General features: G+C 51.8%; 1 protein-coding gene across 1 annotated transcript in view; it reads right to left on the bottom strand.

The window, feature by feature from the left end:
* ZNF407 (zinc finger protein 407) overlaps window positions 1-17080 on the bottom strand; it is a 298073-nt gene that overhangs the window by 155784 nt on the left and 125209 nt on the right. Inside the window, exon 4 of the mRNA XM_037145755.2 lies at window positions 8506-8580. Within this exon, the coding sequence (XP_037001650.2) occupies window positions 8506-8580 (75 nt within the window). The remainder of the gene's footprint in view (window positions 1-8505; window positions 8581-17080) is intronic.

Genomic DNA, 17080 nt, shown 5'->3' with positions numbered 1-17080 from the left:
CCGGAGGCCGGGGGCGGGGCGTTGCCCTGAGTCTGGCTGCCCCCAGGCTGCCTCCACCGAGAGGGGCACGGCCTGGCTTCCCCGTCCTTCCCCTGGAGCGGGCTCTTCACTCTCAAGACTGTGTCCCTCAACAACGTGGGCAGTGGAGACCCCCTCCGCGATCCGCTTCGCTCTGTGCAGAGGAAAACACTTCCTGAAGTTTCCAAGGCAAACTCTCCTCACAATTAAAATGTGTGCAACAGCCACGTGCACTAACGGGTCCCCACTGTTGGTGCCGACAGCTGCTTAAGGATGCACGGCTTCCTGACAAGTGACGCTGCCACCCGGGTCAGCTGTGCCCCGTCACGCGTGGCCCACGCCGTGGTGCGCGGGGCCGCCTTCTCCCCACTGCAGGGCATCCTCCGTGTCCCAGCCAGAGACCTGGCTCTCAGTACCACGCGCCGGCTTGTCTCCGTCTCCACGAGGGCGGCCATTTAAACGCTGGATGCCCGGCCTCGGGCCGCAGACCTCCAGGCACACGGCTGGGTAGAAAGTCACCTCTGGTTGCCGCTGGTCCAGCCGAGACCCCCATCTTCTTCATTTACCCATCCAACCATAAAATGAATGTCTGTGAATCTACGTTCCAGACTTCGATTTATCCCAATTTCGTGTTTCCAGCTAAGAACGATTAGATCTTTTGGCTTTTTGTTCATTCTCTGTTTTCGTCCCCTCCAACAGTTGGGTCTGTCTGACTAAACTGCTCTGACTTAAACACTTCGTCAGAGGCACTGGACACTGCTGTCGGGCGTGGTGCGGCCAGCGATGCTGTCCTGAGACTCCAAGGTGGGGTCCCGTCACCAGCTCAGGCACGAGCCCGACAGTGGCCTCTCAGCACGTCTGATCCAAGCCAGAAAGCCCAGAGTTTCAGCAACTTCGTGAATGTTAAATCGCACAAGTCACACAGCTCCGGGGACAAGGGCTCTTCTGTGGCCTGATGAGGAGCCGTGCTTCTGGGGGGCGCAGTGCGGGCACCCCGCTGCTGTGTGGGTCTTCAGGGCCCGCCTCCGAACTCGGATGGAGCACTTGAGATTTCACTGGCTTTACATGGTGGTGTTCTGTGCTGGGTTTTCTCCTTCTGTTTAATTAAAGAGAGGACTCAAAAATTCATCGAAACTTTGAAATATGTTCATATGATGCAATTACTGTAAGTACCAACAACATAAATAATATTAGGCTGGTTCCCTTGTTAAATTTCTCCTCATCTTAAAAATCTGATTATCATATAAGCAATAAAGGCAAAGGCACAGATTTTCCAAGACCTGAAATCCAGCCATCAGTCTGCCACTTCCTGGCTGCCACGGCACGTCCGTGTTGCACGGTCACGAACACGAGACGCAGAGACAGAATGAACGCCACGATGCTCTGTGAGTGGGAGTGAGGAGACGATCATGCAGAGTCAACCTCAAAGACAGAGGGGGTCCAACAAAAACTTCTAAGGTCTACGGAAACTGCTTTTTCCATAATTCTTTGCTCTGCCAGATCAGCGTGAAAAGGGGCACAGGTATTACGCAGACCTCAGCGCCTGACAACTGGAATGTTTTTACCTAAAAACAAGCACTGGTTAAACTATAAAACGCGGCCTGTGTGTGCACAGTGTCATTCTTTATATCTGCATAGCCATGACCTCGGGGCCTCAGCACGCCACCGAGAAACAGGAAAGGGCCTGCTCAGGGCACAGGGCCCGCACTCGGAGCGGGACGTGGACAGGGCAGCAAGCTTTGCTCCCTGGCGGCACCTCTTCCACCGTGTGGCCATAAGTCATCTGTTAGGTCAGCTAAGGAAAAAATCCATCTAGAAAACACCCCAGTGCAGACTTCACTGTCCTAAATCCCGGACGGCCGGCTGCCTGTGGGTCGCCCTCTGCAAGGCTGAGGAGGAGGAGGAAAGTCTCGGCCCTCGCCCACCAGCGGTGGCTGTGGAGGCGGGCACGGCCTTGTCCCGAGGAAGACAGCACCGACGTGCAGAGCAGCGCACGGGCCTCCTGCGGCAGGAGGCGGTGGTCCAGACTGAGGGTCTGGCAGCGGCTGGCACGATGGGGCAAACGTGGGGCCTGGGGAGGAGGCGCACACTGACCCCCGCCTGGCAGCCGGGAGGCGTGGCTCCCAGCAGGACACCGAGGGGAGACACAGGAGAGGGAGACACTGCGTTTCGCCCTGCCCGACGACTAACCACATAGGCGCAGTTTCCAGGAAATCACTGTCCACACCACAAGAAAGAAACACACCACCCCAGAACTCCATGGACACGGCCGCTGCCCTGGAGGCGGAGCTCTAGTTTAACATCTTGTGCTAGAAACGGTCCTGGCGGGATCAGGTTGGCTCTCACAAAATTGCCACTGGGTGACTGTCTTTAGCCTCAGTGTCGATTTCATCTGATTCGGTCTTCAGAGGCTCTAACATCTCAGGAAACATAAATCTGTGTCCTGACTCTTGAGAAAGGAGCAAGGAAGTAGCTGCATGTAAGACAGTCCTTTTGTCCTGAGATCAACATGAGATCCATGTGTCCCCCGCAGTATGTCACCGCCTGCCCGCCCTCTCCCGTGGGTGCTGAGGACAAGAGGAACACCACATTGGGGCCCGTATTTTCAGCTCCCAAGTGCTTACGCAAGTGACCCTGGGACCAAAACACGGGAGGAAAATACCTTAGAGAATAACCTACGAAAATGCTTGATTTTTCCTATTAGAGCGCTGTAGATAATGAAATGTAAGCATCTTGTTTCTCTTCTATTAAAATGGATGATCAAATTGCTTTGCTCCAACTTTATAAAAATTATTTCAGAAGAGCTGTAAGTTTCCTGAAAATTCCTCAGGAAAAATTTTAATCTTGGACCGAGACATCGTGAATATAAAGAACCGCTCACAAAAAGTCAGCGTGCACAATGAAAACTGTGCAAAGTTGGTAATTAACCGTAATTGAAGGCTGCAGCGAACATACAGGCTTTTGTTCTCTTTAATTCTGGCGCTGACGAAGAACTAAAGACAAGAGCTTAAGGCATATTTTAGTCCGAGTCCAGATGTATAAGCCCCAGCATTCTAAAAGTAATTTAGGTAAAAGAAGAGAACAGAACAGCCAAAAATATTCTAGATGCCTGCCAGAGAAAAACACTTATACTTTGAACATTTACCACATCTGGTCCATCATATTTGGGATCACTTATTCATTGACTTTTTAAAAAGTGAAAAGATCTGATTTGAATTACTAGACTAAATGGTAGCAAAAAACAATCCCTTAAGAATTGATTTCTCGCATAAAACAACAATGTATTTTTACATGCAAGAGCAATGGCAACATACATCCTAGAAAAAGAATGGCCCACTGTCTCCACAAAGCTCAATTTTATCTATTTTTACTCAAGAATGAAAGAAGGCCGTGGGTGCGACGTCGTTTTAATGAAGAGCATCGGCACGATGGCACGCGTCTCTGTTGTAGCGACTCGGCCCGCCGGCACCGCAGAGAGGGCAGGGGGGCAGGGGCGCAGCGCGGCCACAGCCCTGCGGGGTCTCTGATGGGAGGCGACAGCGGCCAGAGGCGGAACCAGCCACACGGCGGCCTGGGGGAGAAGTCGGGGTGGTGGGCCGGGCCGGGCCAGGGGTGCACACGCCCGGCCTGACCTGATGGCCAGCACAGATGGAGCACAGCCCGAAGGCCCGAGGAAGAGGCAGGACAAGCCGTGGAGGAGCAAGCGTGGGGACGGGGGCCCGGGAAGAGATTGCACCTGACAGAAGCAGATGCCTGGGCCAGGCGGCGCCTCCCAGCAGCGGGTCTCTGACAGGACTCAGGGGCCCAGACCTGTCCGGAGGGGACACAATGGATGGGCGAGGCGGGCGGCCAGGAAGAAGAGAGGGAACCGGAGGAACGCGGGTGTGACCATGCCACCTGCCCCCACCCCCGTGTCTGAAGCCTGTGCTGACAGAGGTGGGACTCCGGAAGCCTTCCCTGTTGTCCTGGCTCCCCCAGGTGCGGAGCCAAAGCCACCCTGTGGCCGAAGGGCCCTTCCCAGCCTGACTCCGCCCCAGGTCGCAGGCTCACGCTCGCCGCCCCACACGCCACCTGACGAGACACCCCACTGGAGACCCCTTCCTAAACGTGCACAGTCGGGGGTCTCAGTTCCTCGCTTCACAGCACACCCTGAGCTCAGGGCCCAGGTCACGCCTGGACACGAGGACTGGAGCACACACAGCCCACACACCTCTGTGCCCCCAAGGCCAGATAGTGATGTCCCTCCCTCCCTCCCTCTCACTTTCCCTCTCCAAACTCAATAAACACACCCTCTGGAAAGCATAATGAAAACACTAATAAAGCCATCTACAAGAAAAGAACTGATATGTGTGTCCCGTTTTGGTTCAGCGGAGTTACTGCTTGTGTAAATATTTTTTGAAGCAGACTATATCCTAAAAACATCCCAAATTTGACCCTCACGGAAGGAAAAGAAGATGGGCAACACTCAGAGTCCAATACGCAGGCGCCAGAAGCCGGGGAACGGGAAGTGATGACAAGCTTTATGGAGGAGCCCTTACGAGATGGCAGGAGGGGCGGGCAACCCGAACGGCGCACCTCAGCGCGTCCGTGAGGTCAAGTAGCAACAAGTAGCAACAGTATTCGCCTCGCAGCCGTGCGCACAGAATAAACACTGAGGAAAACTACTGATCCCTTAATAAAAAAAATACATGGAGTAGTAACAACGTAGCCAAAGGCCAATCACTTCCTTAAAACGGACAGTGAAGCAACAACAGCAGGAGTTAACATCACGCCAGGAACACAGCCTCTTCTGAACCCAGAGTCTCCATCCTGCGCATTGTTCTCTCACTGAAAAGTAGCCTAAGTTTCTCAACAGCTCAAGTGTGGCCGGCAACCCTTCAACAACCGCTGTGCGTGCACCTGTAAACATGCTTTCGGGTTTTCCTGTTTTAAGAAAAAGAGTGAGGCTTGCACCTAAACTGAAAAACAGCAAGCAATGGTGATACTGCCATACAATAAATAGAGAAGTTTGAAGAAAGAGACAGAAAAGGAGACCAGAGCGATGCCCAGGGCCTCCCGCGCCCTCAGAGCTGGGAGCCCAGGGCAGCGTCAGACGAGCTGAGGTCGGTCCGCAGCGCGCGGTGCAGGACGCGGTGCTGCTCGCTGAGCCTCCAGGTCCTGACGGGGAGAGATGACCCACCACTACTGGTCCGGGCGTCTGATGTGTGGGCATCAGGGCTCGGTCACCTGAAGGGGGCCCGGGGGACACACGCGCCCCCAGACGAAAGTGCCGACCAGCCCTGCACCCACCCAGGGGCCGAGGCCACCCCACGCCATGACGACCCGAGACACGAGGCCTTCAGAGGCTCCTCCAGGCACTGCCTCGCGGCAGAAGCACAGAGGCTTTGATCTGCACATGCGGCCACAAGGAGGAATACCACTCTTGCCTGGGCCCAGGGGCTGGGGGAGCACATCAGCCCCACCCCTGGGTGCCGCCCATGCAGCTGTGCCACAGGGATCAGATCTGGGGCACTGGCGCTCCTTTCCCCTCCTCCTCCTCCTGTCACTCAAAGCCAGCTGCTGCCCCAGCGCTGAACCACACCCACACCCGCCAGGGCTCCCCTGTGTGTGGCGCACCGGCATCCACCAGACACCTCGCACTTCCTCTGGCCCTTTCCACTGTAATGGGCGTGGGAGGCTCCTTGTCCAGATTGCATTTAATGAATCCACAGTCACGAGGACATCTTGATTACTGCATTACAAGGAGGATTACTTACTTAAAATAGGGAATACTTCAGAGTGAACTTGCAAATTAAGTGCAGTTTATTATTTTAAAATGTGAATTGAACTTGGCTATATTTAGTTATTTACATTCAAGTGTACAAGCTTTCAGAAATATGTCAGTGCACTACCTTGAAATAAGTTCATGCAAATTAAGGAACATAAAAGTATATTCTTATACAAGCCATCACTTCAGCTGCTCATGGAGTTAAAAAATGTATTTAAAATTTAGTTTTCTCTTGCTAATCACAGTCATGCTCACAAAATTTATTGGTTCATTAAAAAATAGTGTAAGTATAAGAACTGATTTATAATAAATTATCATTTTTGCATATATCAGTCAAAGCACAAAGCCTAAATACTTGCAAACAAAATGCATTATTAATTTAATTGTCACAGCCTATTTAGCTAACTTCTATTACTATTTGCTATAATATGCAATGCATAAAAGGCGAGAATCAAATTCAAAACATAAAAAATAAACTGATTATACTGTCCTGAAGAAATTAAAATATAGCAAGCTTGCAAAATTATAGCCAAGACATTAATGTTTTAAATAGGTAAGAAAAAAATGTGTAACTTAATTTAGAAAACAGTTATTCCTAAAGTGATGGTTCCATATGCTAATAAAGAGTTTCTTTGTTTCCTAAGACCATGAAAAGGCGTCAGTCCCTCTGGAAGAAAGGAGCCTGCTGGCATTCGCTGGGCTGGGTTTTGCCACGTAAACCCCAGTCTTCTCCGGCCCTGGACACCCACTGGGAAGTAATGCTGCCGCCGCCGTGGAGGTCCTGGCAGGAGAGGGAAGGCCCTGTAAACTGGCATCATAGACAAGTGTCCTGAAGTTCATGGCTTTTAGGGGGTAACCAGTTCAATCAAATTGTTTAGTTTAGACAAACTCAGACTACTCAGAAGGTAATCACCCCGAAGATGGAGTGTAAATTTCCCACTTGATGGTCATTTCCCAATTTTGGGAGAAAACTGGGCTAATGATGCCAAAAAGGCTTACCATATCTACAAGGGGAGAGAGGCAGGCCGCCTTTCTCCCGCCTCTTTGGAGACTCCCTTTGTGCCTCAGGGTCTGAATCGGGAAGCGGGAGAGAGGGCTCCCGGTTGCTTGGGAAAGGACACATCCACATTCCGACCACAAACACTGGGTACTGCTACTTCCAAGGTGCCCGGAGGGTAAACATGTGTATGAAATGTTAAATGATACCTTTGACTTCAAAATGTGTAACAGTTATAGTAGAGAAGAAAAATGTTCTTTTCATTAATTATCTGATCTAGATTGTTTTCATTCAAATTCATTAATGAATAAAACACTTTAGGTACCTATATGTAAAGATTCTCCATGTGAGATAATTAGTAGAAGAAAGAGCACTGGAAATAGTGTTAGAAAAGTAACAATTCTAACATTTATTATGAGATCTTGAAAAAAACTGTATAGTCCTTAGACCTATAAAATTAGAATAATAATACTCTGCTAGCAAGGTCACAGAATAATTAATTGAAACAATACATGTGAAAGCAATGAGAATCTTGTAATTAAAAATGTTTTGTTTCCACTTTCTTAGACCCTATGAAACATAACTTTGAACTCAGGAAACATAACAGGCCACAAATTAGAATTCAAATAATATAAAATTTTTGAAATTTCAAGAGTAATGCATTCAGGACATGACGGACACATGCGTCCTGGTTCAAAGTGAGTACAATGGGACAAGGAGAAGGACGAGAAACCAGAGGCAGAAAGCGCGCAGCCGCGACGCCCCGGAATTGCGGCGCGGAGGCCACGTCCAAACTGAAACGCTGGAGAAAACAACGTGCCTCCAACAGAAAAGTCGAGTCAAATTCCACAAACATGCTGCAAACACTTTTAAGTGCTTCTTAAACTGTTTACAAGGACAATGAAACACTTAGAACAGGGCAGAGGAGGTCCCTGGCTATAGCATGGCAGAAGTTGCAGGATTATTGACATTTTAAAACAATACTAAAACAAGCAAGTTCCAGGGGAGTCTAGAATTTCTGAGACCATCTTGGAGGGTTTCAGGGAAAGCTGAGGGCCCGTCTTCCCAGGAAGGGAGTGGACCTGCACTAGGTCTGAGCGAGCCGCATGTTTTAACTTCAGTTAAAACTTCAGAAGTAGCCCTGCTCACCTGGCAGCTGACAGTACTGTACTTCAGTTCTCCTAATATGATTAACTCTGTGATGAAGCTAATTATGATCCCAGTAGCAACAGCGGAGAAATCCTGGCAGTCGGTGACACAGTAATTGCAGTATTATTGCTCATGACATGGCAACTCTAGTATCATTTTGAGGACGACAAAGATGTATTCTTAATATCGGCAATGTTTAATTCTACAATAAGAATTTAAAAACGCTATTTTAGAACCTCAAAATTAAAATGCAGGAGAAACTAGACAAAGCTTAGTCTTACGTATTTATTTTAGCTCAAGTGAATGTCTCTGCAGAGGCTGGCCCCTCTAATTTAACTCTTCTACTGTTTCAAGGTCGTTTTACAAATTCACTCAAGTCCCTCTGGCCCTCTCAGATCTCACCATGACAGTGAATGTGGGTGGGAGAGCGGCATAAACTGTGACGCTCAGCAACTGTGAGCCCCACGGACGCAAGTCGTCTGGACCGACTCAGAAAAATTCCAGAAGTCGCCTTCGGAAACCAACCCTGACACGCAAACAGGCTGTTAAACTTTTAAAAATGAATGAGAATTACCTTTCTTTTGGTGTGCCAACTCCATGTTTGCCCAGTAGGTGAGTATTTAAGTGCTTCTTCATTACAAAAGCAACCCTAAAAAAAAAAAAAAGTAATTATACAACTAAATCTCGACTCTCTGCTAGAATTACAAAAAGTATTTAAAAACGGGCATGTATGTATAGATGTCACATAAAAATGCAAGTCACAACGGCGCCCCTGCCAGACCAGAGGCTTGCGTGCAGGTGAGACACACGGGTGCTCGGAGACCAGAGGGAGGGGGCACGTGCGCGGACACACCCGCCCTCTCCGTCAAGCACGCCCACAGGACCGAACGCCGGCTTCGGTTCTGCAGCCATCGTCCATGCTGTCAGTTAAGAAGCCTCGAGAAACCACTATCTCCATGCAATGACATTCACTGGGTGCTCCCACGCTTCAGTCACGAGATGACTTCAGAAAATGTCATTTTATTGAATATTTAAGGGACCATAAAAGACAAAAGGAACATGGCCTTCATGACCTTCTCTTAAAAACAGTAATAATCTGAGGCTGCGCCGCTCAACAGCGATATGACGTTCACTGCACCCTGCAGAAACAAGGCACCAAGGTGCCGGGAAGGCCCCGGGAGATGAAAGAGGAAGTATTAGCTGACGAGCTCCCTTACTCTGCACACAGATCAGCTCACTAAACTCGGTTTTGTGGACCTGGGTGCGGCAGGGACAGGCATCTGCAACCGGTTCCCGGAACGTCCACCATCCTTCTAGAGACTGTGGGGCAACACCGATTTAATTCTGTTGTGTGATTTCTTTAAACAATTTATATCTCCTTCAGGAGTGACAGACTCAAATGGCTCTCTTCATAAGCAAAAAATAAAATACAATAAAAATTTACTATTGTGACTTGCAGTGTAAAAGGGCTCGCAAACATTTTTGTTAATTATGTATTACAGCTGTCCTTCATAAAGTTAATTACTAATAGCTGAGAGGCAACAGCATCTATTTGCATATGTACATGAAAGGCAGGACATGTGCAAAAATATGATTTTAATTAGCATGCTATGGTATGAAGGACTACAAATCAAATGGCGTGTTGTAAGATTCTTAACATTGAACACGGAATGTGTCTGGACGTGTGTGCACGACAGGCTGCGCAGGACTGCAGCGCGGCCATCTGGGAGGGGCAGCGTCACAAGCCAGGACCAGGGCAATTTCTGAAACTGCGACCCACACCGTCAACTTTGGTTATTTTCATACAGGATCATGGAACCTCAGTTTTGTGGCTAAAATAAATATGTTCATATTTTTTAAATGACTATGACTTCATTATTCAAATAATCATTTCTCTATACTGAAAATAAGTTGTATTCTCTTCTCCATAACATGTAATAACTACAGGCAATACATGCTTCACAACTATAAATGACTAATCACACCATCAATCACTAAAATGGAAAACTAATTATTATGAATGACAAATCAAACTGTTACGATCTTAAAAGCTCGGCCAAAGGAACAGTGTGGAATGTTCCATGTGTCTCTCTGCTTGATTTGGATGAAACAACTAACGTTTTTCATTTCCTTAAAAAAGAAAAAAGTAATAACAATGGGCCACGTGAGTCATAACTTTCCTGCTGTCCTCTATTTCTATAATTAAAAAAACATAAAGCTAATAGTGAAGAGCAAAGGTTAAGAACCCAAAGTTGCAAAGCACAGCTTATTTACATGACCAAGTATAATTTAAGAGACCTGAGCTTAGAAACCGCAGTGCAGTTTTTAAAAGAATATATATTATTAATTAAAACGTTTAAGTTTTAGGAATTGAAACAAAAATATGCCATTGTGTAGGATAACAAACAAAAGTACATAGGAAAGGGAGATTTTACTAATATAACACACTTAGATTATCACTGAAAGTCTGTGATACTATACTAAATATCTGGAGAAATAATAATTTGTTATTATGGAAAAAACCTACGTAATACTAAAACATACTCAAGTTATAGTCAAGTGCAAACTATATATCCATCCAAAATCTCATTTCGAATAAGTATAAATTGTTCAAACTTGGTCTAACCAAAGCACGAATAATGTAAAAATCTCAGCATCGTCTCAGTTAAAAACGTGAAGTCGGGTGTGACTGAGCAGAACGAGCTCGCCAGCCTCTGTGGACACTGTGCTGGAGCGCTCTGGGACAGCTGAACCCACCCTTTCACTGCCCTCCTCACAGCACTGCTTGAAAATTTCTCGCACACTATTGGTTTTGGAAAATCTGTAACTTAGATGCCAGGAGAGAGAAGACAAAATTCACCCCAAATCTGAAAAGCCCTGAGTGGAAAGGCCTTGCTCCTGGGGAGGACTCCTGCCTGTCCACAGTGCCCTCCCCGAGTGCCCAGGCGGGCTGACACGAGCCTCGGGGCAGCAGGGGAAGGCTCGGCGGGGCCATGGGAAGTCAGACTGCGGTGCCTTCAGGGGGCTGTCCCCAGGCCTGCAGCTGCTCCACAGGACGGGTGACAGAAAGCCACACACAGGGGCCTGGGGCTGCAGCGGGGCCCCCGCTGCCTAGGAGGCACTGCAGGGCTTGGTGACAAACCCAGCCAGGTCCCTGCCTAGTCCCGCATGGAGCCCAGTGGGGAGGCAGACAAGACCACCAAGGAGAGTAAGAGCATCTTAAACAGGGACGAGTGGCAGGAGAAGTAACAGGGAAGGAAGAGCTCGGAGGTCGGCAGGGGACCCGCACCTCACCTGTGGGCAGCTCAGGAATGGACTTGTAAGAGGGTAAGAGGCTGCGCGTGGCCAGGAATGGGGAGCTGCAAGCCACAGAGGGGCGCCCGACACCTGGGCCATGAGCCTGTGGGGCCTGTTCTCAGCCGGGGAAATACCGGGCCAGGTGGGGCCGAGGGCTCGGTGAGGGTGAGGGCCTCTTGGGCCCTGAGAGCCCAGCTTGTACCCCAGGGAGGAGGAAGCACTGCGGGTCTCAAGAGTGGGAGAGGCGTGTTGGTCTCAGGCTGCAGCGGATTCCTCCATGAGGGGGAAGGGAAAGGAGGGGAGGGAGAGAATGGGGGTGCGATCCCTGTCTTTTGCAATAATCCAGGCAAAGATGATAGTGGCTTGGACCAAGGGGTAGCAAGAGGTCCGGGCAAATTCTAGACATGTACTTGTGATCGGAGCCAATGCGTGTCCACGTGCAGTGGACAGGGAGTCAGAGAAACCACCCCAGTGCGGGGCCTGGGCACACTGAGCTGCTCCAAAGGCCAGCGCCAGTCTGGGACACGCTCAAGGAGGAAGCCCAGCGCCGTCCAAGAGGGATGTCTCGTGGGAGGCCGATCACCTGGTCCAGAGTTGAGGGGCAGGGCCCTGGCTGGAAATACACTCTGAGGCCCCATGCATCTGGCAAGTGCCTGGGGATCTGGAGGAACACCTTGAAATAATAAAAAACAGTGTTTCTTAAATATGATTGATTTCCAAGTATCTATAATTGCCTGAAATAGCGTCACTTAAAATTGCTTTAGCTGTCAAAGAGCAGCGCCGTAGTGACATTTACACCTCAGCCCCAGGCTTCCCCTCGGCACAAAGCTCTCGCGTGTTGCGTCCTCACTTCGACACGGTTTTCCCCGCACACTCCCAGCACAGCCGAAAGCCTCTGCCTCAGTCCTCAGGGCTTCCCACTGTGGGGCTGTCCCACCTGAGGATCGTGAACCGTTAACCGACTTCCCTACGAAGTGAACGAAGCTCAATGCCCAAGCACAGAGAAAGGGCTGGAAAAGCCACGGCAACCCAGGGCCCCGACACCCTGGGGCCCCAGCTCAGAGGTGGCTGCTGGGTCAGTGTGTGACGCGGGGCCCAGAGGCAGGGCTGCACCGACCGTGTGCCTTCTGAGCCCGCGGAGGGAGGAATACCCGTGACAGGCCGCGGCCCCCAACTCTGATGGTCTCTGAGACGGTCGCATTCCCTCAGACGGCCCGTGGGATCCGATGCCAGCCACCTGCAGATTCCTGCTGGCCAGGCCAACAAGGGCCAGGTGAGAGGAAGGATAAATGTATTTGCCTAACATCTAAAGACAGTAATGCATACGTCAGAAGAAGACGTCTAAAAACATGTTAATATGAGACTGTGATGAAAACCCTCACGTCTCCTGAGTGGCCCCCACAGCAGTCCCTCTGGCCCTTCCATGGCACGGCCACTGTGTCCCCAGTGGCTTGTTAGAAGCAGGGCAAGCTGGACAACCAGGTAGCTGGCAGGCCCCAGCCACTGCTGAAGCAGCAGGAAGAAAAACGACCCACGAGCCACCCAGAGCAGCCGCTGGCCCCAAGGAGCTGCAGACAGGCCTGGGCAGCGCACACGCGTGGGGCAGCCGGCGCGAAGGTGACAGCCACCAGAGCCTGCCCTGCCTGACTCGAGCACCCGAGGACGGTCTCTGAGCGGCAGTTTTCTGGACTGAGATGTGAGGACGGCAGCTCTCCCTGGGGGCCCCGGGAGGATTAAGTGAGGCAAATACAGCGGAGCCCCAGGGCAGGGCAGGCCCCTCCCGGAGCCACAGCTAGGCCACGCCGAGACCCAATAACACTGGCAGAGAGAGCAGGCTAAGGGTCTCGGCTCCCAAAGCCCCCACCCCACGGGCCAGCCAGGGGGCACCTTAAGGGACACACTGAACCGCTCCGAAGAAATTCCAGGTGACGTCGTAAGACGACCTAGAAGAGGGTCATGAGGTGAAGACACGACAAATCCGCCACTGCAAACTACACCTACTACATGGACGGCAGTCAGCTCAGATGTGATGGGGCTGAGCCCCTGGAGAAGATGCCTGTTTCTGCTCCCCAAGGTGGGTGCAGGGGGCAGCAAAAAAGAGCAAGGGCCCCCCGAACCGAGTCACAGCAACAAGCACAGGATAGGGAACCGCCGTGCACTCGCGGGGCCGCAAACCCGAGGCTCCGTTTTGTTCCGTGTAGTGCTGACCTTGAATGGCAACTCTCTAAGAATAACTTTAACTCGCTGGGAGAAAGAACGGCCTAAGCAAGTGAAAATTCTAAACTTTGACACTGAACACATCTTTAAAGGAACCTTAGTTATTCTGAAAGGGCTCAGACTCGTCCCAGACCGGGAGTCCCACGCGACAGCGCTTCGGCCCAGAAAGCCCTCACCGTGGAGCCTCCCCTGCCCTCCGGGCCCAGTCCACAGAAGCCCGCCCACCCGCCCACCTGCCCACCGAGCCTGGGACCTGCCTTCGTACCGCAAGCCCCAGCAAAACCCTCCTCTCCCGCAGGCCTGGTGCCCCTGCAGGTGCAGGGCGCAGGTGCTCCTGGGGCTGGAGGAGGGAGCCTGCACTGGCCTGGCCGCCGCCCAGGAAAAGGCCGAAGGTGCTCACATGCAGGAGTGGGTTCTGGATGAAAGTGGTGGGCTCCCCTCCCTGCTGCCAGGAACCCGCTCTGGGAAACTCACACCGGCACCCACCAGCTGCCATGGCTTCCTCCTGCGTGGCATGGGGCAGCATGAGCTATCCCACCTGATGGACTGTTAGCAGGGTTTCAGGGTCAATGTCAGCACAGGGCATTACGTACATCTCTGCCACTCTTGGCTGGGGACCACCCCAGGCTCAGGGTTCAAGAAACGATCACTCCCCAACATGCCACCTCACCCCACTGGCCAGTGCCACAGGGCTGGGGCCGGGCGCCGCGTCAGCAGCAGAGCAGCTGCGGGCCACCTGCCTCCACAGGATGCACAGGGCAGGTCAGGGTGGTTCAGTTCCCTGCCAGACTGAAGGCCCACGTTGTGACACCACCTGTGAGCACCAGGCACCCCAGACAAACGGCATCTGGGCCTGGCCAAGCAACAGGCAGGAGGGGGTAAACCATGGTGCAAGTGTCAGGTGCACGTGCAAAGGCGGCAGGTGGACACAACATGCAGAAGCTTCCAGAAGGTTCTGAAGAAGGCTGGGAACAGAATGCTTAAACTGGCCTGTGGGCTCAGAGTCCAGACCAGCGGCAGACGGTGGGCAGGGAGGAAGAAGAGACACAGGAAGGGGGAGAAAGTGCTGCACGGGTACAAAAGGTCTGCAGCAGCGGAAAAGGCGGAGCGCCGACTGCCGCAGGCTCTCAGGAAGCTGCACCAAAACCATCGAACTTCCTCCAGATTCTCACTGCCCTGCAGACACCTGTTCGGCAGGATGGCCACAGGGACCGTACAAGACAAGGGGCGGGTGTCAAAGAGAGCCGGATGGGACTGGCTGGAAAATCAGGCCTGCAGAGCCCAGGCAGGGGCGGGCAAGCAGGGTCCCAGATGGAGCAGCGTGTGTGACACCCCGAGCCACTGGGCACTGTTGTCAGAGCAAACCCGTTCCATCTCCTCAAAGTGCGTCTTTGGGGCAGAACCAGCAACCTGCTGCGTGTCCCTGAGGAGTGTGGAACCCGAGACACGGCGCGACTGGGCTGGCACTGCATGGAGGAAGCTTTGCAGCCCCCCGGGCCCTGAGATCAGACCCTGCCTCTGGCCTACAGCACACAGGGGACCCTGCACAACGTTTAAGTCCGCTGACCCTCTGCACCCTGAACCATACAGTGGGGTGGTAACACTGATCTCGAGATTCATAAAGATGAGATAATAAAGATGCACCACTTAGCACCGTGGCTGTTACAGGGCATCACTCAGTCCAGGGTGGAAACCCAGGTCAGCGGAGCAGGTGTCCAAGGAGAACGTGCAGGGAGGAGAAGGGGCCGAGGGGCACTACGAGTGCTCGCCGCGCTGCCTCTCTCCACCACTCCCCAACAGTCTGCGCACCGTGTCCTGCGGCGCACAGTCAGGTTCAGGAGACAGCGCCATCTTACCCAGGGGCGGTGCAGCGGGCTGCCCACCCACCGTCTGCAGAACCTGCTGGCGCCTGGCCTCCGGTGGCGGTCCCGCAGCGCCCAGTCTCTGCCGCCCTCGCCTGTCCCCCACCCAGAGAGGCTCTCACTCCCACAGGGCCCTGTTTCGAAGGCACGCACCCTTCCCAGCCTCCACTCGGACCCTCGGGGAGGACGACCCTCACCCCCAGCCTCGCCGGGGCCACTTGTCTCTGCTGAGCTGACAACACTGGAAACACCCCTAAGGTCGTGAGCTCCCTCTCGAAGGGCCACCCCAGACAACCGCACCACATCCCCAAGTTCAGGACCGCGCTCCCAGATTCCTAACTGACCACCTGCGTCTTCATACATGTGCCCTGTGGAAGCCTACATCTCTCTGTCCACCTGATGAGAGGTTGTATCTTGAGTTTTTAAATAATAAAACCAGTGCCATCTCACTCGGCTGGCTGTTGCTTTTACAACGATCAGCATCTCTTCACTGCCAAGCGTAACTGTTCTTGTTAAATGGCTGCATGGTGTTTACTTTTGTCTACCACAAAACATAACGACTAATAGCCCACTGGTGACCAGAAGCTATACTGACAACATAAACAGCTGGTTAATACACAGTTTGACCCTGACCAGTGTAGCTCAGTGGGTTGGGCATCGTCCTGCAAACCAGAAGGTCACCAGTTCGATTCCCAGTCAGGGCATGCCTGGGTCGAGGGCCAGGTCCCTAGTTGGGGGGCATGAAAAAGGCAACCAATCAATGTTTCTCTCACGCACTGTTTCTCTCCCTCTCTCTCTTCCCCGCCCTCAAATGAATAATTAATTTAAAAAACATAGTTTGTATTTTTATGGATTATATACTGTATTCTTACAATATAATAAGCTTAAAAAAAAGAAAACTGTGTAAGAAAATGAATTGACTGCATTTACTGGGAAAAAGCCAGCAGAAGGGGACCCGTGCCGTGTAAACCCCCGAGGCTGCACACCCTGCCCCATCTCCCAGGTTCTCGTGGCTCCGCACCTGGGGCTGGTCTCACCTCTGGGCCGTACTCACCACACTGAACCCAGGCTCCCCCGTGGGAAACGCACCCTTGTAATGCTGCACAAAGCAACTTCCTTCCATAACACATTATCAACATCTCCACAGTTAAAATCAAGAATCCTTTAGTGCTCTAAAATTATGATGGTTTTCCTGAATGTTTCTGCTTCTTCACAAAAATGCTTCTACATGATTAAAACCCCCACAAGGAAACACCTTTCCTGAGAGTTAGCACTCTGTCCAAGCCGCCAGTGAGCGTTCAGATGCGATAAAACGCCAGCTGCCGCGAACATCAGAAATACTCCGGTAAGGAGCCGGGACATGGAACATGCATGCATGCACACGCGTGCACACACGTTCCTACACTCTCCAGAGGAGGAAGGGAGACGTCTAGCAAGTCAGGACTCCTTCATTTCAAGAGTCACTCCCACTGGCACCTGGTAAGGGCCCTGTAAAAATGTAACTCTTAGCATTGCCAGAACTATAAACATTACACCCAAAGACCTCACTGTTACAGTGTAGACTTTACATACTGACCACATTCCTACTAAGGAAGCAGTCTCACGGGAGGGTGTGCTGTTGGGCACCACGCTGCTCCTGAGGGAGGGAGACTACCACGCCCAGGGCGGAGATCTTCGCCCCCAGACCCCCTCGGCCCTCCTTTCGGTGCCCTTGGCAGCTGACAGACCTGGGATGGGCGCACAGATGCAAGTCCAAGTTGGGACTGAAACCCG

The sequence above is a fragment of the Artibeus jamaicensis genome, unplaced genomic scaffold (assembly GCF_021234435.1).
Source record: "Artibeus jamaicensis isolate MK-2021 breed Jamaican fruit bat unplaced genomic scaffold, CSHL_Jam_final contig_354, whole genome shotgun sequence".
In the NCBI taxonomy this organism is placed as follows: Eukaryota; Metazoa; Chordata; class Mammalia; order Chiroptera; family Phyllostomidae; genus Artibeus; species Artibeus jamaicensis.
The sequence above is the reverse complement of the archived record's forward strand: the minus strand, read 5'-3'. Positions and strand labels throughout refer to the sequence as shown.